Source organism: Zingiber officinale, chromosome 10B (genome assembly GCF_018446385.1).
Source record: "Zingiber officinale cultivar Zhangliang chromosome 10B, Zo_v1.1, whole genome shotgun sequence".
NCBI classification, from domain to species: domain Eukaryota; kingdom Viridiplantae; phylum Streptophyta; class Magnoliopsida; order Zingiberales; family Zingiberaceae; genus Zingiber; species Zingiber officinale.
The window spans coordinates 2,024,412-2,049,318 of record NC_056005.1 but is presented as its reverse complement, the minus strand read 5'-3'; the positions used below and the strand labels follow the sequence as shown (position 1 = coordinate 2,049,318).

Sequence of the window (24,907 nt, the reverse complement as noted above, 5' to 3'; positions counted from 1 at the left end):
ATGATCATCTGGGTAAGTTCGATAACACAGCTACTCTCCATCAATACACAGATGGAGTAAAGTGCCGAGTTTTTCTTACTACTCTCTCGGGATCGGCTCAACGGTGGTTTCGGAGGTTGCCGGACGGATTCATCACAAGCTTCAAGGACTTCCGAACGGCCTTCCTCCACCATTTTGTAAGCATCCGACGCTACCAGAAAACGAGCGTGAGCCTGTTCGCCATCAAGCAAGAAGCCCGTGAATCACTCCGAGCTTACATCCAGCGATTCAACAAAGTGGCGATGGATATTCCAACGGCCACTTCGGAAACCATGATGAATGTCTTCACACAAGGCCTAGTGGATGAGGATTTTTTCCGATCACTCATCCGAAAGCCGCCCCGAGATTACGATCACATGCTACACTAGGCTAACGAATACATCAATGTGGAAGAAGCGCAAGCGGACAGGAAAAAGGAAACTCCGGTCGAGCGGGCTCCTCCGGCCGAGCGGAAACAGCACGCCGCTCATCAGCCGCCTAGAGGACCAAGGGCCGAAGCAATCCGATCCCCCCACGCCAGGTCCCATGTGTAAGAGATAGCTGCCGCCCGGCCCAAGCCAAAGAAGAGATGGACCCTGATGTTCTGCTCCTTCCACCGGACGGATACGCACAACACAAGTGATTGTCGAAGTCTTCCCTTCGTGGCTCATCCTGTGCCCCGGAATGCCGGACGACGGTCCCCCTCAGTCGACAGGCAACAGAGAACTCATGAAGCCGATCGGACGCGAGCCGATAGGCCACGGCAACAGACTCCCGATCGGCATCGTTCTCTAAGGAAGGAAAATTGCCGAGCGTCCAGAGAACGGTCTCGACCGTCCACTCGGGAAGAGGAAAATAGAAGCAATACTTCCCGAGGCGAGATCAACGTTATTGCTGGCGGGCCGACCGGAGGAGACTCCAACCGAGCTAGAAAGGCGAGCGTCCGGCAGCTCCAGATTCATGCGGTCGGTGGCAAGCAAGCGAAGGACCCGAAATTAGTTTCGGGCCGGGGACTGGAAGGAGTTGAAGTACCCCAACGATGCTCCGCTCATCAAAGCGGTAATAGCCAATTACACTATTCACCGTATTTGTTGACACAGGGAGCTCGATCAACATCATATTCAAGAAGGCGTTCGATCACTTGCAAATTGATCGAGCTGTTGCCCATGACAACTCCGCTCTACGGGTTTACGGGTAATGAAGTTCAGCCGGTCGGACAGAATGGGAGAAGAGCCGCTCAGGAGGACAAGGACAACAAACGTCGTGGTGGTCGCCTCTCCCTCGCCCTACAACGTCATTTTGGGACGACCGGCACTCAGCGAATTGCGGTCGTCTCAACCTTCCATCAAGATCAAGTTCCCGTGGAGGACAAAGTGGGAGAAGTGCGGGAGATCAGCTAGCGGCTCGGCGATGCTACATCGAGATGGTCCGAGCAGAATCCACTCCCCGGATCGAGGTAAACGCCATCACCGAAAAGCCACCCTCTTTAATTTATGAAGAAAAGAGAAGTGCAGATTCACCCAACCCGATCGGAGGCCACAACCTTTATTGCGTCCGATCTGGAGGAAAAAAGAAGAACGATCCAATGCCTCCGAAGGAATCATGATGTCTTCGTCGGTCTACACATGAGCTGCCGAATTTCGAGCATAGCGCGACCTGAGTTACATGTCCGACCTTTCGGTAAAAGCGAGAAAAAGAGATTTGTCGGCGAGAATGCCATCATCCGAGCGGAGGTGGAGAAGCTCTGGAGGCCGGCCATATCCGGTTCCCGAGCTGGCTGGCGAACGTAGTATTAGTCTCCAAGCCGGGCAACAAATGGAGAGTATGCATAGATTTCAGGGATCTCAACAAAGCTTGCCCCAAAGATTTCTATCCCCTGCCCCGGATAGATCAGCTGGTGGACTTTATGGCCGGCTGCTAATTAATCTGTATGCTCGACGCCTACCAGGGCTATCACCAAGTGCCGCTCGCCCGTGAAGATCAAGAAAAAGTCAGCTTCGTGACGGCCGACGGCACTTATTGCTATAATGTGATTCCGTTCGGATTGAACAATGCGGGGGCCACATATCAGCGCTTGATGAATAAAGTATTCAGAGAGCAGATCGGGCGGAATTTAGAAGTTTATGTGGACGACATTCTCATTAAGTCCGTCCGAGCGACCGATCTCTTCAAAGACATGGAGGAAACCTTCCGAACGCTGCACAAATATGGAGTCAAGCTAAATCCCCAGAAGTGCCTGTTTGGAGCAAAAGGAGGGCGCTTTCTGGGGTACATAGTGACCGAGCGGGGAATCGAAGCAAATCCCAGCAAGGTGAAAGCTCTACAAGATATGCCGCCTCCAAGAAATACAAGGGAAGTGCAACGTTTGACCGGTCGGATAACCGCTCTGTCCAGATTCATCTCCAAAACCGCCGACCGGAGCCTTCCTTTTTTCAAGATCTTACGCAAAGCTACAAAATTTCACTGGGACGAAGAATGCGACTAGGCGTTCGAAGATTTGAAGGCATATCTGAACTCTCTCCCGGTATTAGCCAAACCGACTGCGGGTGAGCCACTTCATATGTACTTGTCTTCAACCGAGCATGCAATCGGCTCAGCTTTAGTGAGGTCGAGCGGAGAAGAGTCTGTGTATTTTCTTAGTCACATTTTAAAAGATGCTAAATCTCGCTACACTGGGCTCGAGAAGCTGGCTTTTGCTCTGGTCCTTGCCGCTCGGCGCCTTCGTCCATACTTCCTGTCGCATACGATCATTGTCAAAACCAATAGCCCGCTCGGACGTGTTGTACTAAATCCAGAGGCATCCGGACGGCTCATCAAATGGACGACGGAGTTAAGTGAATTTGATATCCAATACCAGCCCCGCTCGGCGATCAAAGTGCAATCCTTGGCCGATTTTGTGACTGAGGTGCAAAAGCCGGAGACGGAAGCTATGTGGAGAATATATGTGGATGGGTCGTCCACTCGGCTTGGAAGCGGGATTGGAATATTGCTGCTCTCCCCTCAAGAAGAAAAGATGCACCTATCCGTCCGGCTGGATTATAAAGCTACCAACAATGAGGCGGAGTATGAGGCCCTTATAGCCGGCTTGCAGGCAGCACGACATGTAGGAGCCGGTCGGGTAACGCTTCACTCGGATTCGCAGTTGGCCGCTCAGCAGCTCTCTGGTACCTTCGAAATCAATAGTGTTCGGCTCAAGCTCTACGCTGAAGCCTTCGAGAAGCTCAAAGCCAATTTTAGAGAAGTTATTGTTCAGAAAATACCCAGAGCAGAAAATCAAGCGGCCGATGAGTTAGCCAAGCTCGCGAGCTCAATAACGTCGATCGCCATTCAGCAGCCAATTGAAAAAGTATTGTTGGTGGCGCACGTTGACCGGATGGCAGGCATCGCGTTCCCGAGCGACTGGAGAACACCCCTCACGGAGTTTTTGCGCTCGGGAGCCACACCGTCCGACCGGAACGAAGCCCAGCTGTTAAGAAGGAGGGCCGGTCGGTTCACACTCATCGGCGATCAGCTTTATAAGAAGGCTTTTTCTCGCCCGCTGTTGAAATGCGTGAGCTCGGAAGACTCGGCTTACATCCTCCAAGAGGTACATCAAGGATCGTGCGGAGGACATCCGGGCGGACGATCACTAGCTAAGAAGATCCTGCTAGCCGGACACTTTTGGCCGACCTTACAAGCAGACGCCGCTCGGACAGTATCTACGTGCCTTTCGTGCCAGAAGTACCATAACTTCTCCCACCGACCGGCCGAGGAAATGAAGGCATCAACCGTTTCATGTCCGTTCGATCAATGGGGAATGGATATTGTCGGTCAATTTCCGATGGCGACCGGGCAGAGGAAATTTTTGCTAGTGGCGGTCGATTATTTTTCCAAGTGGGTGGAGGCCGAGCCGCTGGCAAAGATCACCGAACAGATAGTCAAAAAATTCATCTGGCAACACATCATCTATCGGTTCGGCATCCCTCGCCGATTGGTTTCCGACAATGGGCGGGAATTCACAGGGAAGGTGCTAGAGGATTGGTGCAAAAGCTACGGCATCGAGCAACACTTCACGTCCGTGGCTTATCCCCAAAGCAACGGTCAAGCCGAAGTGTTCTGCGCGCTCGGCTCGACCATTTGGGAGGAAATTGGCCAGATGAAGTGCCGGGCGTCTTATGGGCCATCCAAACGACTCCGAAGGAAGGGACGGGCGTCACACTGTTCCATTTGGTGTATGGCGGCGAGCCGGTTATTCCGGTGGAAGTCGGCGTCGAGTCCATCCGAATCCAGAGCTATGATGATGGCAGCGCCAAACGGAGGAACATGGAGCTGGATTTGGTCGACGAGGAGCGAGCCAAGGCGTCCGTTCGGCTGATGATGTACCGGCAGCGGGTGAAGCAAAATTACAACCGCCGTGTAATCCCCAGATCATTCCAGGTCGGCGATCTTGTCTGGAAGAAAGTCAAGCCGGTCGGCGACGTCGGCAAACTGGAGGCACCATGAGCAGGCCCCTTCAAGGTTATTGAAAAGCTCCGCTCGGGAGCCTATTATTTGGAGGATGAAGACGGGCGGCAGCTGGATCGACCGTGGAGTGCGAATCATCTCCAGCCTTATCGAGCGGGGTGAAAGGTGCACGAATATAAATAATTTTTGTATATGTTAGTCGCCCATGTCCTTGTAATGCAGGAAGCAAAATTAATTCAAAGGACGGCCAATGGATCCGCCGATCGACAGCGTCAAAATTAGCCTTGAAGGCCGTCGAGCTCCGACGTTAAATATCGAGAGACGAGCCGGCGTCTATAAACGTCCGAGCGGAAGACCGTCTAGCTCCGACGTTAAATATCGAGAGACGAGCCGGCGTCTATAAACGTCCGAGCGGAAGACCGTCGAACTCCGACGTTAAATATCGAGAGACGAGCCGGTGTCTATAAACGTCCGAGCGGAAGATCGTCGAGCTCCGACGTTAAATATCAAGAGACGAGCCGGCGTCTATAAACGTCCGAGCGGAAGACCGTCGAGCTCCGACGTTAAATATCGAGAGACAAGTCGGCGTCTATAAACGTCCGAGCGGAAGACCGTCGAGCTCCGACGTTAAATATCGAGAGACAAGTCGGCGTCTATAAACGTCCGAGCGGAAGACCGTCGAACTCCGACGTTAAATATCGAGAGATGAGTCGGCGTCTATAAACGTCCTAGCGGAAGACCGTCGAGCTCCGACGTTAAATATCGAGAGACGAGTCGGCTATAAACGTCCGGCGGAAGACCGTCGAGCTCCGGCGTTAAATATCGAGAGCGAGCCGGCGTCTATAAGCGTCCGGCGGAAGACCGTCGAGCTCCGGCGTTAAATATCGAGAGACGAGCCGGCGTCTATAAGCGTCGGCGGAAGACCGTCGAGCTCCGACGTTAAATATCGAGACGAGCCGGCGTCTATAAGCGTCCGGCGGAAGACCGTCGAGCTCCGGCGTTAAATATCGAGAGAGGAGCCGGCGAAACCGTCAGCGGAAGACCGTCGAGCTCCGACGTTAAATATCGAGAGACGAGCTGGCGTTTATAAACGTCCGAGCGGAAGACCGTCGAGCTCCGACGTTAAATATCGAGAGACGAGCCAGCGTCTATAAACGTCCGAGCGGAAGGCCGTCGAGCTCCGACGTTAAATATCGAGAGACGAGCCGACGTCTATAAACGTCCGAGCGGAAGACCGTCGAGCTCCGACGTTAAATATCGAGAGACGAACCGGCGTCTATAAACGTCCGAGCGGCTCGCATTACGAAAATCTAACGAAAACCCCTTTGAGGTAAGGCGCGAAGCAAAAGATGGTTAATCGGAATTAAAAATGCGAGCAAGTAAACGACTGACGTTCGCGCGGCGAGTGGCTTCTTAATTGCGTGGCGAAAGACGTTATTGAAGGCAGGCGGCTTGGGTTCATGTTAGAGCGTAAAGCCGAACGGAGGAGTTTTAAAGAACACTTCACATATGACGAGAGAAAAATTTCTTGCCAAAACAAAAGTTGAAGGAAAGGAAAAGATTATCTATTAAGCACAGGGCTAACCAAAAAAGTTACAGCAGAAATAAGTTTAGCCGAACGGCAAGGATACAAAAAAGTTCATAAGAAACACTCCTCATGCGTCGAAATCAAAAAGAGCATCAGGGATGGCGCCCATCACGGTCGCGAGGTCCTCGGGAGGGATGGTCAGCTCGGCGGGCAGGTGGCCTTTGGCCTTTAAGTGATCCACAGCCGCTTTGATCGCCTCTTCAAAGGTGAGGGAGATCTTGTCAGTAAATTTCTCCCCAAAGGCATCCGAGCGGACGAATGCCTTCCTCACCTCGTCGGAGCGAGCCAACTCCCCCTCTTGATACTCTTTGAGCTCGGCGTGAGCAGCGTCGCTGGCAGCTTGTAGATCCTTCAAATGTCCATCAAATCTTTGAAGATCGGCCGAGCGGCTCTCCTTCTCGGTGGCCAGAAGAGCATCCAGATCCTTGATGCGTTGCTCCAGCCCTCTGATCTCCACCTTCATTCGGTCCATGTCATCGATGGCCTGTCGCTTCCAAGTGGTCGCCGTCTTGATCTCCTTATCTCGTTGTTTGACCATCGCTTCGAGCCGAACGACCTTGCTCGCTAGATCGGAAACTCGTTTCCGTTCGGCTTCGAGTATTTTTTTGGCCTTCTCCAGAGCGGCCGTCGACTGTTGGTTGTCTCCCGCAGCCCCGAGTTTTTTCAATTCATCCTCCAGCTCGGCCAACCGATTGCTAACGACAATCTGCTCCACCCAGTTCTGTGAGCAAAAGGGAACAGGTTAAAAACTTAATTCAAATACACGAACAAAGAAAAAGAGCATACCCCGGTGGCCTGTTGAAGGTTGCTGTCGCCGAGCTGCGGCGCCGAGCGTCCTCCCAAGCTTTTGCAAGAGGGTCCGTCAAGGTGATCTGTTGCTCGGGGACCACTGGCCGATCAGCAGCAGCCATGTATTCCTCTGAGGGGAGGCGCAGGACGGTTTTAATTAAATTTGAGCCGGTCAGCTCGCCCTGAGAAGCATCGGCCTTACCGGATGGCCCACCGGTGGACGAGGAAGGAAGCTCGCCCAAACGCCTGATACGGCGCAGAGTTCTTGAAGGGCTGGACGGTGGCACCTCAGAGCTTGCCCTCAGAGAGCCATGTGGGGTCAGGGTACTCTCTAGGGAAACCGTCCCGGACAACACTGGAGCATCCGCGCCCCGCTCGGGATGTGGCTCGTCAAGTGGAGTTGAGGCAGATGCAGATTCCGATCGTCGGTGCTTCCGAGTAAGCAGGGGAACATCATCAGCCGAACGGCCCTCCACCTCGGCTTGGGTAGAAGGTTCTGTGCCGCCCGCTGCCTCGTCGTGAGAGGTAGTAGCTGCTAAGGCTTCAGGGGCATCCTGAGTCCCCTCGCCTAATTCGCCGGTCGGATAGGCTGGATCAAGGCCCCGCTCGTCGACCTCCTTGTTCTTCACCGCCTCAATCTGAGCGGCTTTCAATTTGAGCTTCTCTGTCGCCTTAGTGCGCCACATAACTTCAGCTGCAGAAACAAAGAGTAAATCAATTAGAACAAAAGAAAAAGGAGAGATGAGAATCACTTACTCATGCTGTAGGGCAGATCGGCTAGGGTGGAAGACAGGCCGAATATATACATTACTCCTGGGAGGAGCATCTTGTCAATGTGATAGCGCTGACCCACCAACCGCTCGGCCGCATGAAGGTAGGCCGCATCACCTCTAAATTTGCCGAGCTCCGATTGCGCCGGCATCGCCGTCTGCCACTTGGTGTGAAAAGTTGGCCGCTTGGCAAAACGCACATAGAAAAAGTGCTCCTTCCAATGTTGTTGGAGCTCGGCATATTATCAAAAAGGACGAAGCCTATCCTAGACTAGAAAATAAAGGTACCCCACTCAGCTTGCTTGGGATAAAAAAAGTAGTGAAAAATCTTAGGGTCGAGGGGGATGTTGTTCAGTTTAAAAAGGACTATCACTTCGCTCAACAGCCTAATGGAGTTAGGGACTACCTGGCCGAGCGGAATGCGAAAATAATTACAAATTTGTAAGAAGAACTTGTGGGGTGGAAAACGTAGCCCGGCCAAAAATTGGTCTCGGAAGAAAAGAACGGTGCCGGGTGGCGGTTCATGAGGCCGATCGGCCGGTGTGGCTAACACTATTTGGTGGTCGGTCGGTAGATCATAGGTTCGAGTAAGGCGCAAGGCGTCCTCCTCGTCGAATCGACTTTCCATGGTCGAATACCAAAGACCCGGAGCACCGCCGGTCGGCTGTGAGGTATTGGTCATGGTATAAGGCCAGGGATGGACGCGCGATGGGAGGAAGGAGAAATAAAACTAGGAAAGAATGCGGGATGATGAAAGAAATAGCTAACAGAGAGAAAAAAAGGAGAGGCAGCAAGGAAAAGGAATCTTACGGGCAAAGAAGATGATCGAAGGAAGTTGTAAAGTCATCGGAGAGCTGAAACGCAAGGTCGCCGGAGAAAAAAAGGAACAGAAGGATGGATGGAGACGAGGAGGTCGAAATGCGGCGAGGAGCAGGGGTCGGGAGCTTTATAAGGGCGGCCGCGATCAATTTCCACCGTCCGATCCAGGTCGGCGATAACGAGGTCATCATCCAGCCGTTCATTTCAAACGGCGGCTGTCCCATCGGAAGTGACGCCACCGCCATACGCTGACAAACGCACGATCGCCACGTGTCAGCAGGATACTGGCCGCATTTGATGAGCTCCCCTTATCGTGCGCAGCGCACGTGATAGGTAGTAAGGGAGAGCATCGGACATGGATTCCAAGAGAACACAAGGCACGGACAAGATACCGCCGAACGGATGAGCATACCTATGCCTGGCCGAGCGGCCTAATGCAGTGATCATTGCTTAGTCAGATCGGCAGTCCAGTCAGTCGGACTTCGCCTCCTTCAACTAGACTCGAGGGGAAGACAAGTGATCCGGTGGTAAGAGCCCGGGACCCCCTAATGAGGGGTCAACACCACGTGCAGGTCAAGGGGCCAGGTGGTCCGTCGAAGAAGGGTGAGCCAACCGGACTCATGCGAAAAGGGTAGGCCGATCGGTCTGCCAGTAAACATCTGATAGTAATAGGCGCCCTGACAGGGATCGGGGTTCCGACGCTCAATGAAACAGTAAATAATGACCGAGCGGAAGGCCTAAGAGAAGGCAGGACATAATGGGCGCGCCGCTCGGCCGGCGCAGGGAATTAGGGCCGTCCGGACGGCGCTCTTCGTCTAGGCGGCCGGACGGACGTCCTGGCCGGCGGTGGGTAAATAGGGACAGGAACATCTGCTGACAGCCGTCAAGTCGTATGGCTAGGCCATACTCCTAGTCCGACAACGGGGTGTCCTGTTGTCCCATCGAAGGCGCGATGAGACTGTTGCAGTATGGCGTCACAAACACATACCGAGGTATGGGCTGCGGACACGTACACGCCTCGGTGAGCGTGTAGAAGCTCTTTCACCGCTCTATATAAAGAGCCGCAGACTTCGCCGGAGGTACGCGTTCTACAAGCTTTGGAGCTATTTTTTCGACCACTTGCTTGCCTGACTTGAGCGTCGGAGGGTCGCCGCCGGGAACCCCTTCCCGGCCCGACTTCTGTGCAGGGTCGCCGGAGCTTCGTACGACCAGTCGAAGACTCACATCAGCAACCGGAGAGCGCCACGTGCCCAGCGTCCGTTGAGTCAGCGTTCGGACAGGATCAGTCAGTCTTTATATACTTAACACAAAAGTACGTCATTTTCACTGCTCAACAAATTAAATTACATCCCCCTAACTAAATTAAGAAATTATTAGCTACAGCAGATTTCTAATCCTCCTGTCCGAAATTTGAGTTGGTTCATCATCTCTAGGACTTGACTTATTCTCTATCCTAGTTCTCATTCTCAGCGCCCCTTTCATCTTGATCTGTAATGGGTTGTAAGGGGTGAGCGATTTGGGAATTACTCAGCAAGTGGGGGACACCGCACAAATATTGAAATTCTTGAGAAGCAGTAGTAAAATAACATAATTTAGACACAGATTTTCACGTGTACACTTAAATTGGATCATGTTCCGCATGGCTTAATTGATATTAGCCCTCTAGAATTATCCCTCCTAGAAGAGAGGTCAGAGATCAGAAATATCACAAAAGTCAGAAATCAGATGTCCAACATGTTCGGAATACGTATTCCTACCATTTAGTTCATAATCAGCCTAGTGCTCAAAATTACGGAAATAACGGAAATCAATAATCAGAAATGTTCAGAAGTGAAACAAATTAATTACAAGGAATAAAAGACCATTACTTTTAAAAAAAAAATACAGAATTTACGTAATAGGTCCACTTACCTTTTCCTTGAAAGTTGCTACAGCGGTGACCTCTTCTTCCTTGCACAACACGAATTTACCGAGGTTCTTGTCTTATCTTACGATCCAACCTTCCCTCCGATAGGTGTGAGGTTATTTATAGTGGTAGGGTGAAGGTTTAGTCCCCCACTAACCCCACGACTTCCACCTTTCATTATCCCATCACTTCATTATAGTGGTAGGGGTGAGGGATTTGATTAGGGCTGGAAAAAAATATCGAAATATCGAAATACCGAAATATCATACCGAAAAAATACCGTATATACCGAAATTTTCGGTATACCGAAAAATTTGGTACGGTATCATACCGTACCGAATTTGTCGGTAACGGTAACGGTAACAAATTAAAATATTTCGGTATACCGAAATACCGAGTAACTATAGATTAAATGATTAATTTAGATTTCCCTAAAGCATAAACCAAACCTTAAACGACTAAATTCTTCCCCAAACCACGTTCTCTCCTTGCGCAGCCGACGCACACGTCGCGACTCGCGATTCTCTTCTTGCGCAGCCGACGCACACGTCGTGACTCACGATTCTCTCCTTGCGCAGTCAACCCTCACGTAGCGATTCTTCTCCTTGGCTCCTTGCGCAGCCGACGCTCACGTCACGTTGTGATTCTCTCCTTGCTCAGCCGACACTCATGCTGCGATTCTTCGATATTTTAGTACGATTTTTCAGTATTTCGATATTTTTTCCAGTCCTAACGATGCGCTCTCGACTCAAAAACTTGAGTTTTCATAATTTTTTTTATTTCTATTCACGGTTAGTGTTTATTGTTATGAGGAATTTATTTTATTGTATATATCTTTCTTGGTCTCTTTGAGTTTCTTGAAAGATTTATTTTGTATTGGTGAATAATGATCACTGCCCTTCATTACAAGAAAATTATTTTTTTATATATTATATGTAATATATATATATAACTTCGGCATGACGGTATTTTACCGATACCGTATCGATATTCCGGTATACCGAAATGTCGGTATGGTATCGGTATCATTTATAAGAATACCGATTTTTTCGGTACGGTATACGGTATTCGATTTTGGGTACGGTATACCGTACCGACCCAGGCCTAGATTTGATCCCCCACTAATCCCATTACTTTCACATTTCATTATCCAACCGATCTTAACATTGATGGGGATGGATCTCACCTATTTAATAGGTGAAATTCATCCCCATCAATCAATCAACTTGTATGATCCATATGATCAAGAGGATATGTGCTCGTAAAAGGATCCCGTCAAAGATCCATTTTGATAGATTTAGTATTTGTTTATCATATTTCCACAAAACAGGGACAGGACATAAAGATGCTAATAATATCAAATAATGTATTGGATGGTAGCTTTGTCAATTTACTAAGGGTTTACAGGGTGAAATCCTTTTGATTAAAAATATCTGTATGATTTTGATATAATGGGATGCCTTTTTTAATTTTTACATTATTTATTAATATCTAAATATTTAACTAGTTATTTAGCGTTAATCAATATGAATCATGAAATATTTAAGAAGTAATAAAGATTTTAATTAAAAGAGTAAAATCAGTTACAATATGATCGGATTGTATTCAGTTATAAATTTTGACTCGTTTGTTAAATGAGTTGGCTTCCAATTCAAATAACATGGATCGTGAGTTAACAAGACATATAAGATCGATTTATAACCCATCAATTTAAATTGTTCTATTAATGAATGGTTGACTAAGAATGTTAAAAAAAAATTACTATGTCAGCTAAAAAAATGTCTTATGCTTTAAGAAAAGAATAGTAATGCAAAGGAAGGAATCCAAAGGTAAAATGACAATTATTAATATATTATAATCAAGGAAAAAGTATAAACTGAAACTTTTAGGAAGAAGCAAGGGAAAAAACCAGTTTGACGTTTATGAGAAGCTTCACACGTCTAAAAAGCATCTATATAAAGCTATCAATTTAGATTATCGTACTAAAAGCAAACTGTTTGATGTGTGTAGATAGCCATACCGATATTTATCTCATGTGGCACAGGATAAGTTCAACTTTATGAAATTCAATTCTAATTTCATTTTTTGGGTGGATTAAAAGATGGTAGCGTAGAATTGGAGATGCATTCATAGCTTTTGTAAATTACAGCTTAGAGCTACATATCCAAAACAGAGCAAAACTCCGAATAAAGAAATGAGATAAGTATAAGACGTACGGGATATATGCTACTTAAAATGCTCAATTGTACAACAAATCTTCCCAGTTCGATATCAATACCTGAAGTGGTATATGCATACTTTTGTTCAACAGGGCCTTTCGAGAATATATTCTTCATAATTATAGTTGCTTTTTTCAGAGACCTTTACCAAACGTATTAATCAGCATGAATTGGCTAAACGTACCAACAATTAAAGTTGCAAGGCACGCATTAATCAAGAATGAAGAAATCTACAATGAAAAGAAAACTATGAGCAATAAATTACTGGTAAAAATGTTCATATATATTGTGATGGATTGTGCATCCAATTGTGTTTCAGATGGTTTTGAGTTCCACTGCATAGTTTTTATGTGTTCAACTTAGTGATCAGTATTCCACTAAATAAAAAAAAAAAAAATCTAAACACTAAAAAGTTTATATGCATCTGTGCACTATATTTCTTCCTGATTTATACATATTCACAAAACACTTAGCTAAAATGGAGAAAACGATGAGCCATATATAATCACACAACAGATCTCATTCTACTCCGCTACTTCCGGTATGCTCTGTAGCTTCGGCCTCCAATGCCTCTCGACCTCGCCTAAGCCGGCGAGAACTTGCAGCAGCGGCAAGCCCTCCGCCTCCACCTGCTTCAGCAGCTCCTCCAGTTGCTTCTTGCTGATCTTGATCCTGATCTCCGTCGACTTCGCCGCGGCCTTCACCTGCTCCTCAATGTCAACTGTCGCCGCTCCCTCCTGATGCTTTCTTGAGAGCTTGCGCGTCGCGAATCCCCAGTCGTCGTCGCCGTCGCCGTCGCCGTCGTCTACCCACGTCACCGGCTTCTGCAAACCGATGCAGTTGCCCATCTCTCAATTATTTTTCGTTTCGTGTTCTCCGGGGCTCGAATTGAATGGACAGCGTCTGAAGGGATAAGAACGACGGAAAGGCGGTGAATTTATAGGCGAAATAGCAGTGGGCGGAGAAGGTAAGAGAAGGTGGGGGGCGCCATCGGAAATGGTCAAACTGATCGGGAAATGGAAAGACCAAACAGAGGACTCGGTCGTCGAGCGCCGAGTCAGCGTCGACGGACGAATCGGCAGTCGGGGGCCCGCGGCGCGTAAACCGACCGACAAGGTGTGAACGGGCCGCGGGAAGGAATCTAGTGGTTGGATCGTTAAATGGCCCATGTGAACGGGAAATTTGAGCGGTATCTAAATTATTATTGCTACTAATAATGATCGATGAAGACTTCCTTCCTAATCACGCGCTCCGTATGTTGCGTCGTCGCTTTCCTGTTTGCTTTCGAAACGGAGTTGGATTTTTGTTGGTTCGATTAAGATCCAACGGGGCTGAGTTGGATGTCATCATGTTTTTATTTAATTTTCTATTTTTATTAGGTTGAAAAAAAATCAACGAATTAAATTTGCCGAATAACATTTTTGCCATTGAACCGATTCTACCAGGATATTTAAATTGCGCTTTTCATATTTAAAACAAAAGAGGCATACTTTTTAATAATTTTAAAAAGTAATTGCTCTCTTTTAAATTTAATAAATAATTTCCTTTTCTCCCCCACGCCATCTTTAATTTATCTGCCAAAATCAAGTTGACAGTAAGTCAATACGTTGAACACCACTCTACGGAAGAAAGTATTTTTTATTATTATTAATTTTATCCGAAAGTCGAGGAGATCGATATTAGAGATATGATGTTTCTATTGATTTCTTATGATGTGAATTTTGCTCCCGTCTAAAATATAAGTAGTGTCAGTGTCGAATCAGGAAAGGGATCTCCGGTGATGATCTTCCGACACTTAAGTCAGTCTCCGGTGAAGCAAGAAGCAACGAGACCTATAGTGCAACAGTAGAAATCGCATATAAAGCATACGAGCACGAATCCTCTGGTTCGTAAATTATGGACCAGGGGATGATCCACTTTTTTAGACCTTTGATTTGGATGGACCCCACCTACTTAAAAGTGGGATTCATCCAAATCAAGAGTCCTCATGCAGTGGACCATCTCCTGGTCCACAATTTGCGGACCAGAGGATCCCTACTGGAAGCATACATCCGCCGATGCTTAGACCCCTTTTATATAGAGGCCCGAAAGCGCGCGTGTACGCTTCTCCAGGCGAGCACGCATCACAAAGCTTCTCCTGAAAAGATGCGTCAGTAAAATGTCTCTGACACAGTACCTTAACTGACCGCGAGCATATCTCTGAAGTGACAATGGAAGCTTTCGTCGTATAATCTTCTGTCTGACCATGCTGCCTGTTAGCGACACTAGCTCCCAAAATGATATCAAAAGATATTCTGCTGTGTTTGTTGCTTGGGCAAGCGGAGTGATTGCTCAGCCGGAATTCTGCTATTCTTGCGCTGTCTACTGTCACGCTGAGCGGGATAGTCGTTTAGCAGAAAGTTCACTATCGCGTTGAGCGTGCTAGTCGCTCGGCTGAAAGTTCACTGTCCAAGTGTCGTCTGTTGCCGGGCCGAACGGGATAGCCGCTCGACAGGAAGCCCACTATCCATATGCTTTATTGCTAAGCCGAGTGTGATAGTCGCTCGGCACGCAGTTCACTGTTGACGTGCACGTCTGATGTCGAATCTGCTGCTAGACAAAGCGAAGGAGCCGCTCGGCTCGGCTTCTGCACGTCCCTTGAGCGTCGGTTTGATTATTTCATGTGTCGAAGATGATCAGTCGGTGCTTGAGCCCCAGTCGGAGTATGCCTTGTCCGACCGACCAACACCATCCACCCATTGATCATCTTGACTTTGACCTCCACCATGATAGCAGGATGAGACCCTCACCATCACCGCATCACAGATATATCTGGTCTTACCCTCAATTAATCCCGAAGACGGACAATCACTTTTGTATGTTCATTGAGAAAATTTGGAAGTCTCATGGGTCATGGTGTCATGATAAGATATTTAAATTGTCACTCAAGTACACATGATTCAAACTCTAGCTAGACCTATTTATATATAAGAATTTTTTTCTCTGGTGAAAGGCGTAATCAAAAAATACTACTAGACTTCTGCACTGGGAAAAATTTAGAAAGAAACATGAACGATAGGTTTTTTATGTCCGTAAAAGTAAAATATAATAAAATTGGAATAATTTAGCACTGTAGCTGGCATTTTATTAATTATTGAATAATTAATTTCAGAGACGGATAGCCTTCCTCCTTATATCCATCCTTCTAAATTTAGAAGAGCAATAGATTTTTCGTCCCACTGTAAGAAAATGCAATATAGTACATTTGTAATTGGGATTTAAAATGCTTAGGTAAATTATTGAATAATTTGTCATTGTAGCTAGGAATTTTATAATGCAGTTATACAGGTACATCTGCGCACTGAGATTTGAAATGTTCGAGTAAATTACCGAATAATTTGCCACTACCAGAGAGGTCAATGGAAGAAAGTATTGGCTCCTTGTAGAGGATGATAAAACCGACTATATAGTTCTTTCGGGATGGTACGGTAGTTAAAATATAAAATATTATTATATGAAATTTTAATGTTGAAATTTGACACATTCAAATATTTTTTCATATCTTGACCACTTACCTTAATGATTAATAGTTATCTATTATTTATCTCTTTTATATTAATTTAGGGATACATTGAGATGAATATAGGATAAATAAATCATCTTTTTATCAGATAAAGCTGACCATATAGAATCATTGGGATTGAGAGGGTAGATTCTATCTTATAGTACCGTATGAAAGAAAGTATTGGATGTCTGTCAAATAGCTTAATAGGGGGCCGCACTGAATCTGTCGTGATAAGTAAGTTGTCGGGTCTAGGTCAAGTTCAGAAATGAAAAATGTTTTTCTTATATCATGCTAAATAAGAGGAAAATTATAAGTTTTGATATTTATTCTAAAGAACGCCATGATTTTATCAATTGTCGACAGGTTTTTATATAATGTTTTACCTTGAACAAATATCACGCTGTGATGATGTTTAATGGTGAAGGTGTCAAGATGGTGATACGGAGAATATGGGAGGGTCTTTTAGTGGGGTCCAAGAGGTGGCTTGGATCGATGACTCCTTTTCTATCGATCGTGTCGATCGGATGATTTTCTATGAGTTCTATTTTGGACTTGGACTAGACTCACTCCGACTCTACTCTCCCTCTTTTAATAACTCTATCGATCGGATAATTCTCTATAAGTTTTATTTTTGGTTTGGACAGGACTCGCTTAGGGCTTTGCTCCCCTCTCTCAGTCGGCCCTACCAATCAAACGGTTTTCTATGAGTCTCATTCCTGGTTCGAATTAGGCTCGCTTGGGGCTATGCTCCCCCTCTCTCAATCGGCTCTGCCGATTAGACAGCTCTCTATGAGTCTCATTCATGATTTGAGACTCGCTTAGGGCTCTACTCCCCCTCTCCCGATCGACCCTACCGATTGGACAACTCTCTGTGAGCCTCATTCATTTTCGGTTCGAATTAGACTCGATTGGGGCTTTACTCCTCCTCTCCCGATCGGCCCTATCAATCTAACGGCTCTCTATGAGCAACATTCCTGACTCAAACCCAACTCGCTTGGGGCTCTGCTCCTCCTCTCCTGATCGGCCCTGCCAATCGATGACTCTATGAGCCTCATTCCCGGCTTGGACGGAACTCACTTGAGACTCTACTCCCCCTCTCCCGATCGACCCTACCATTCGGATGACTCTCTATGAGCCTCATTCCCGGCTCAGATCGGACTTGCTCGGGGCTCTGCTATCTCTCTCCTGATCGGCTTTGCCGGTTGGACAGCTCTCTATGAGCCTCATTCTCGGCTAGGACCGGGCTCGCTCGGGGCTCTGCTCCCCCTCTCCAAATCGCTCTGCCGATCAGACAACTCTCTATGAGCTCCATTTCTGGTTCGGGCTGGACTCGCTCGAGGCTCCGCTCCCCCTCTCCAAGTCAGTCATGCCGATCAAATGGTGTTGGTTCCGGTAAATTCCGGAGTATGCAAACTGATCGTCGAGGCTAGTGTTCGACACTATCTCCGTAAACGATATTGCTCCGCTACGGTGCTTAACGGATTGTTGCAATTCGTTCCCAAGATACAACGACGACAATCGTCTCGGAATCGTAGCACTCCGACTTCCGAGACCAGCGAACCTTCTCGTAGGCTTCTTGGACTCTTGAATGCACAAGATGAGTGAGTGAATACTTGAGGAAGAGAAGATTAAGTTGAGTGATTTGATTCCAATCTGGAGGGTTCTATTTATAGAGAAGGAAGAGGCTTTAGGGAGGGGTGTGACCTTTGGGTGGATTAATCTGGGCCGTCCGGATTAATCTGGGCCGTCCGGACCTTTGGGTGGATTAATCTGGGCCGTCCGGACTGCAAAGTGCGCCTACAGTGCGCCTACAGTGCGCCTACAAAGCGCCCAAAGCGCCCATTGCGCACGTGCGCACGTGGCGGGTGGCGGGCTCACAGGTGCGAGCACCTGCTCGCCCCTGAGCAGAGAGTACCTGGTACTTTTTTGAGTTAACTCCAATAACTCAACATCATTAATAAGTAAGGAATGCACATCGGAAATTTCCGATGTGGGACTATTCTCCCTTGCATTTCCTTAATGAATAACCAACGTTATTTTGGGCCGACTTTGAACATTAATTTCTCATTCACCCTTAATCGGTTTTGAGCAAATTAATAGTCTAAATCTATCTACGCGAAACGTAGATTTCAATTTTGAAGTCAATTACGACTTTCAACAATTGATGGCTTCTGATTTTTCCTCCTCAAAATCGTATTGGTCTATTTAGGCCCCAATATCCAACAATCCCCCACATGAATGGAAATTAATGTAATGCGTGTATGCATGCTGACACTTTACAAGAGTCCAATCGATAAGTCACTGCATCGGGAGAGGTAGCTTGTGGCTTTGAACCTTCCGTAGTGGAATGCTATCGAGTATACTAGGCTGCGCAGTGAACGTGATGTCTTGAACTGCTCAGCTGTTTGTGTATACTAAGACAATAACACCCACACAGAGACCTATCTCACCTACTTTAGGTTCTCATGGTTGGTTCCGTTTTGGCCATGGACACCATCTTGGATTCATGAGTGTTTCATTGAAGCGGTCTGTCTTCACACTCACATAGGTGACACTTCTATCAAGAGTATCCTACCATACTCCACCTTATAAGGTATAGAAGTCACTAAAAGCATAAGCTTAACCTCACTACATGAGGTAGGATAGCACAAATTCATCCTAGGATTGGGATAGAGATAAACTATCTCCTGTGCTGAACCACAACTTCTGAAACTTTGTTGTCCCATTGAACCAAGATCTTGGGATCTCCAGTCAACAAGGTTGGGTTTTCCACTTCAGTCGTTTTCAGTTGTAGATTTTTTTAATCCCATTCCTCTTGATGAGCAGTATACTTGATCTCGACTCAACCCTTTCGTAAGAGGATCTGCCAAATTATCTTTGGACTTAACATAGTCGATTGCAATCACTCCATTCGAGATCAACTGCCTAATGGTATTATGTCTACGACGTATATGTCTTGACTTCCCATTATACATACTACTCTGTGCCCTTCCAATCGCCGATTGACTATCACAGTGGATCAGTACGGCAGGTACAGGTTTTTCCCAGCTCGGAATATCTTCCAAGAAGTTCCGCAGCCATTCAGCTTCCTCAGCTGCTTTGTCTAGTGCTATAAACTCGGATTCCATAGTTGACCGAGCAATGCACGTCTGCTTAGTGGATTTCCAAGATACTGCTCCCCCACCGATCGTGAATACATATCCACTAGTGGATTTGGAGTCTTTTGTATCTGATATCCAATTAGCATCACAATATCCCTCCAACACAGTGGGATATTTTTCATAATGTAATCCATAGTTCATAGTATATTTCAAATATCTAAGAACTCGCATCAATGCCTTCCAATGGGCGTCGTTTGGATTACTGGTGAAACGACTCAGCTTGTTGACCGTACAGGCAATATCCGGACGTGTGCAGTTTGTAAGATACATCAAACTGCCTATTATCCGAGAGTATTCCAACTGCGATATGGTCTCACCATGGTTTTTCGCTAAGTGTTGACTTAGATCCATAGGTGTTTTTACAATAGAAAGATCGTACGCATTGAATCTTTTCAATACTGATTCTACATAATGGGATTGTGTTAGAACTAGCCCCTCTGATGTCCTGAGAATTTTAATTCCCAATATAACATCTGCTTGACCCATATCTTTCATATCGAAATTTTTGGTCAACATTTTCTTTGTAGTCATGATTACATCATGATTACTGCCCATTATTAGCATGTCGTCTACGTACAGACAGACGATTATATAGCCTTTGGGTGTGTCTTTGACATAAATGCATTTGTCACATTCATTTATTCTGAATTCGTTTGACAGCATTACTTTGTCAAATTTTTCGTGCCATTGTTTAGGCGCTTGCTTAAGTCCGTACAACGACTTAACAAGTCGACACACCTTTTTCTCATTTCCAGGAGTCATGAACCCTTCGGGTTGCTCCATATAAATTTCTTCTTCCAACTCACCATTTAAGAACGCAGTCTTAACATCCATTTGATGTATTTCAAGGTCATACAGTGCTGCAATGGCTATTAGCACTTTTATGGACGTAATCCTTGTCACTGGTGAGTAGGTGTCGAAGTAATTAAGGCCTTCCTCTTGCTTGTACCCTTTGGCTACAAGTCTGGCCTTATACTTGTCAATTGATCCATCAGCTTTATACTTACGTTTTAGTATCCACTTACAACCTAATGGTTTATTACCAGAAGGAAGGTCTACTAATTCCCAAGTATGATTATTCATGATAGACTCAATTTCACTATTGACAGCTTCTTTCCACATTGGAGCATCGGGACTAGAGAGAGCCTCACTTAATGTTCTTGGTTCCATTTCTGACATGAAAGTCATGTAATCTGGCCCGAACGATTTCTCAACTCTAGCCCGTTTGCTACGACGTGGCTCTTTGTTTTGATCGTCAATAGTTCTTTTATAACAGCTAAGTTCGGTAACGACATTCTCGTTTGAACTTCCGTTGTTATCATTTTCAACATTTCCCTTCTTATTTGGGAATACGTTTTCAAAGAATATTGCATTCCGAGATTCTATGGTTGTTCCCACATGAATATCAGGAATGTCTGATTTGTGAACTAGGAAACGATATGCACTACTATTATGGGCATATCCGACAAATACCGCATCGAACGTTTTAGGTCCGATCTTTACTTGCTTTGGTTTAGGTACTTCGACCTTTGCCAAGCACCCCCACACTTTCAGGTATTTGTACGATGGCTCGCGGCCTTTCCATAGTTCATAAGGAGTTTTATCACTTTTCTTATGAGGGATTTTGTTGAGAATGTGATTTGCCGATAATATTGCTTCCCCCCACAAGTTTTGAGGTAAGCCTGAATTTATCAACAAGGCATTCATCATCTCTTTTAGTGTCCGATTTTTACGTTCGGCAACACCGTTCGATTGAGGTGAGTAAGGTGCCGTTGTTTGATGAATAATGCCAGATTCTGAACAAAATTCATTAAACGGTGCACCATATTCTCCACCTCTATCGCTACGAATTATTTTAATTCGTTTGTCAAGTTGATTTTCAACTTCTGTTTTATAAGTTCTAAATGCCTCTAGGGCTTCGTCTTTACTTCTTAAAAGAAAGACATAACAGAACTTTGTGCAATCATCGATAAAAGTAATAAAATACTTTTTACCTCCTCTAGTTTGCACAAATTTCAAGTCGCCTAGATCACTATGTATTAACTCTGGAGGAGTCGTTGACCTTTCCACCGAATGAAAAGGTAGTTTCGTCATTTTGCTTCCACGCACACTTCACATTTGTGTGTTCCGTCAACATTGATGTTTGGTAATAATTTTAATTTGACGAGACGTTTGAGAGTATTATTATGCACATGTCCGAGTCGATCATGCCATAAATTAAAACACTCAACAACATAGCTGGAAGCATTTATTTTATTACCATCAAAATTTCGGAGTACAGGCATTACAACCATTTTGAATAGACCCTTTTCTAGGTACCCCTTTCCTACGAAGATATTATTCTTCGTAAGTACAAAGTTGTCTGACTGGAACACTAGCCTAAATCCGGCCTTAACTAGTGCCGCTCCAGAAACTAGGTTCTTACTGATGTCGGGAACATGGAGTACATCAATGAGTGTTAGCTCCTTTCCGGACGTCATCTTCAGAACAACCTTTCCGAGTCCAACAATTGGCGACGTCGTGGAATTACCCATATAGAGCTTCCTGCCATTTATCGGAGTATACTTGGAGAACATCGCCTTATCGGAACAGATATGACGAGTTGCTCCAGTATCAATGAACCACTGCTTCGGGTTGGTATCCACCAAGTTGGCTTCAAATACAACCGCAGTGAGATCCAAGTCCTCAAGAGAGGTTGCGACGTGGTTCGCAGCATCCTTTGGCCCCTTGGTTGGCTTCTTCGGGCGTCTGCAGTCCTTGGACAGGTGTCCTGCCTTTCCACAGTTGTAGCAGGATCCCTTGAACTTCTTCGCTTGTGCCTTCTTCTTGAACTGTTTCGGCTTTTTAGCGTTCGGCTCGACCAGGTTGGACATATCGTCTATAGTCCGCTTGGTTCCTCTGCAGTCGGATAACTTTCGATTATCCTCCTCTATTCGTAGCCTCAGGATCAGGTCTTGCAGCCCTATCTCCTTTTGCTTGTGCTTTAGGTAATTCTTGAAATCCTTCCACGACGGAGGGAGCTTCTCAATTACCGCAGCAACTGCGAATGACTCGTTCAGCTTCATTCCTTCGGCGTCCAGATCATGCAGTATTAATTGCATATCTTGGACTTGAGATGAGACGCTCTTTGAGTCCACCATCTTGAAATCCAGAAACCGGCCGACGATGAATTTCTTCATCCGGCATTTTCGTATTTCTTCTCAAGCGATTCCCACAAAGATTTCGCTGTCTCCAATGAACAATACACGTTATACAACGTGTTGTCCAAGGCGTTGAGAATGTAGTTGCGACACAGAAAATCTCCGTACGTATCGCAAGCAGCCTTGCTACCGTCCGTAGCGACTGGCGGGTCTTCACGCAAAAACCGTACAAGGTTTAGTAAAACAGCATCTTCTGCTGCCATCTTTTGAAGTCGGCTCCGGTGAATTTCTCCGGCTTTTCTCCGTGCGGAATGGATGTCGGAACGACGGTCGGAACGGCCGTCGGAACAGCGGTCGGAATGGCGGTTGGAACGTCGTTGGTAGCCATATCAGTTTGTATGGAATATCGTTTACGACTGTTGGTTCCGGTAAATTCCGGAGTATGCAAACTGATCGTCGAGGCTAGTGTTCGACACTATCTCCGTAAACGATATTGCTCCGCTACGATGCTTAACGGATTGTTGCAATTCGTTCCCAAGATACAACGACGACAATCGTCTCGGAATCGTAGCACTCCGACTTCCGAGACCAGCGAACCTTCTCGTAGGCTTCTTGGACTCTTGAATGCACAAGATGAGTGAGTGAATACTTGAGGAAGAGAAGATTAAGTTGAGTGATTTGATTCCAATCTGGAGGGTTCTATTTATACAGAAGGAAGAGGCTTTAGGGAGGGGTGTGACCTTTGGGTGGATTAATCTGGGCCGTCCGGACTGAAGAGTTATAACCCTTCACATAGCCCCTTTAATCTCATCCATCAGATCTAAGAGTTGTGACCCTCAGATCTATCAGCCATCGGATCTGGATCCATTGATCCGATGCTTCAGATCATGTCTCATCCCAAGCCGTCAGATCGTGACTCATTGTGATCCAACGCTCTAGATCGCATCACAAGCGATCCACCATACTTCTTTGATCAACGTTGATCAACGGCTGCCATCCGTTCGCCCAACCAACTGTCCAGTCATCTCCCTTTGCCCACGAGGATGCCACATAGGCACTGCCATGTCAGGTACTAGCCTGACACGTCACCCGAGTGCCATGTAGGCACTGCAATGTCACATGGAGCATAAATTTAAGCTCCTCGCGAAGTGCAAAGTGCAAAGTGCGCCTACAAAGCGCCCATTGCGCACGTGCGCACGTGGCGGGTGGCGGGCTCACAGGTGCGAGCACCTGCTCGCCCCTGAGCAGAGAGTACCTGGTACTTTTCTGAGTTAACTCCAATAACTCAACATCATTAATAAGTAAGGAATGCACATCGGAAATTTCCGATGTGGGACTATTCTCCATTGCATTTCCTTAATGAATAACCAACGTTATTTTGGGCCGACTTTGAACATTAATTTCTCATTCACCCTTAATCGGTTTTGAGCAAATTAATAGTCTAAATCTATCTACGCGAAACGTAGATTTCAATTTTGAAGTCAATTACGACTTTCAACAATTGATGGCTTCCGATTTTTCCTCCTCAAAATCGTATTGGTCCATTTAGGCCCCAATATCCAACAAATGGCTCTCTATAAGCCTCATTCCCAATTCAGATCGGACTCGCTCGGACTGTGCTCCCCCTCTCTCATCAGCCCTGTCGATCGGACGACTTTCTATGAGCCCCATTCCCGATTCGAACGGACTTGCTCGGGGCTATGCTCCCACTCACCCGATCGATGGACGACTTTCTATGAGCCTCATTACCGGCTCGGATCGGACTTGATTGGGGTTCTGCTCCCCCTCTCCCGATCGACCTTATCGATCAGACGACTCTCTATGAGCCTCATTCCCTACTCGGACTGAACTCATTCAGGGCTTTACTCCCCCTCTCCCGATCGACTTTACCGATCGGACGACTCTCTGTGTGCCTCATTCCCTGTTCGGACGGGACTCGCACGGGGCTCTACTCCCCCTCTCCCGATCGGCCCTACCGATTAGATGGCTCTCTATGAGCCTCATTCCCGGCTCAAGCCGAACTCGCTCGGGGCTCTGCTCTCTCTCTCCCGATTGACTTTGCCAATTGGACAACTCTCTATGAGCCTCATTCTCAGTTAGGACTTGACTCGCATGGGGCTCTACTCCCCCTCTCCCAATCAGCCTTGGTGATCGGACGACTCTCTATGAGCCCTATTCCTAACTCGAACCGAACTTACTCGGGGCTCTGCTCACTCTCTCATGATTGGCCATGCTGATCGAATGACTCTCTATGAGCCTCATTCTCAAGTCGGACAGGACTCACTTGAAGCTCTGCTCCCCCTCTCTCGATCAGCCCAACCCGATCGGACAGGTTATAAAGGGATCAACATGGGCTTGTTAGACCACCCATGAAATTCTATCCCCTTTGGGGGTTGTTGCTACAACCCATTTAGGTTATATATATAAATAGACTCTATGAGAAGCACATCTTTTAGCTAACGCCCCAACAACTCAAATGACCCTTAGCCCTAAAACTTATTTTTCGCCAT

General features: G+C 46.6%; 1 protein-coding gene across 1 annotated transcript; it reads right to left on the bottom strand.

Annotated features, from left to right (window-relative positions):
• Positions 1-12,958: 12,958 nt before the first annotated feature.
• LOC122029688 lies at positions 12,959-13,560 on the bottom strand. The gene has a single exon (XM_042588779.1). The coding sequence runs from the start codon at positions 13,398-13,400 to the stop codon at positions 13,077-13,079; it is 324 nt and encodes a 107-aa protein (XP_042444713.1). The 5' UTR covers positions 13,401-13,560; the 3' UTR covers positions 12,959-13,076.
• Positions 13,561-24,907: the final 11,347 nt, after the last annotated feature.

Coding starts and splice junctions, on each gene's coding strand:
- LOC122029688 (XM_042588779.1), bottom strand. CDS start 13,400: ATGGGCAACTGCATCGGTTTGCAGAAGCCGGTGACGTGGGTAGACGAC.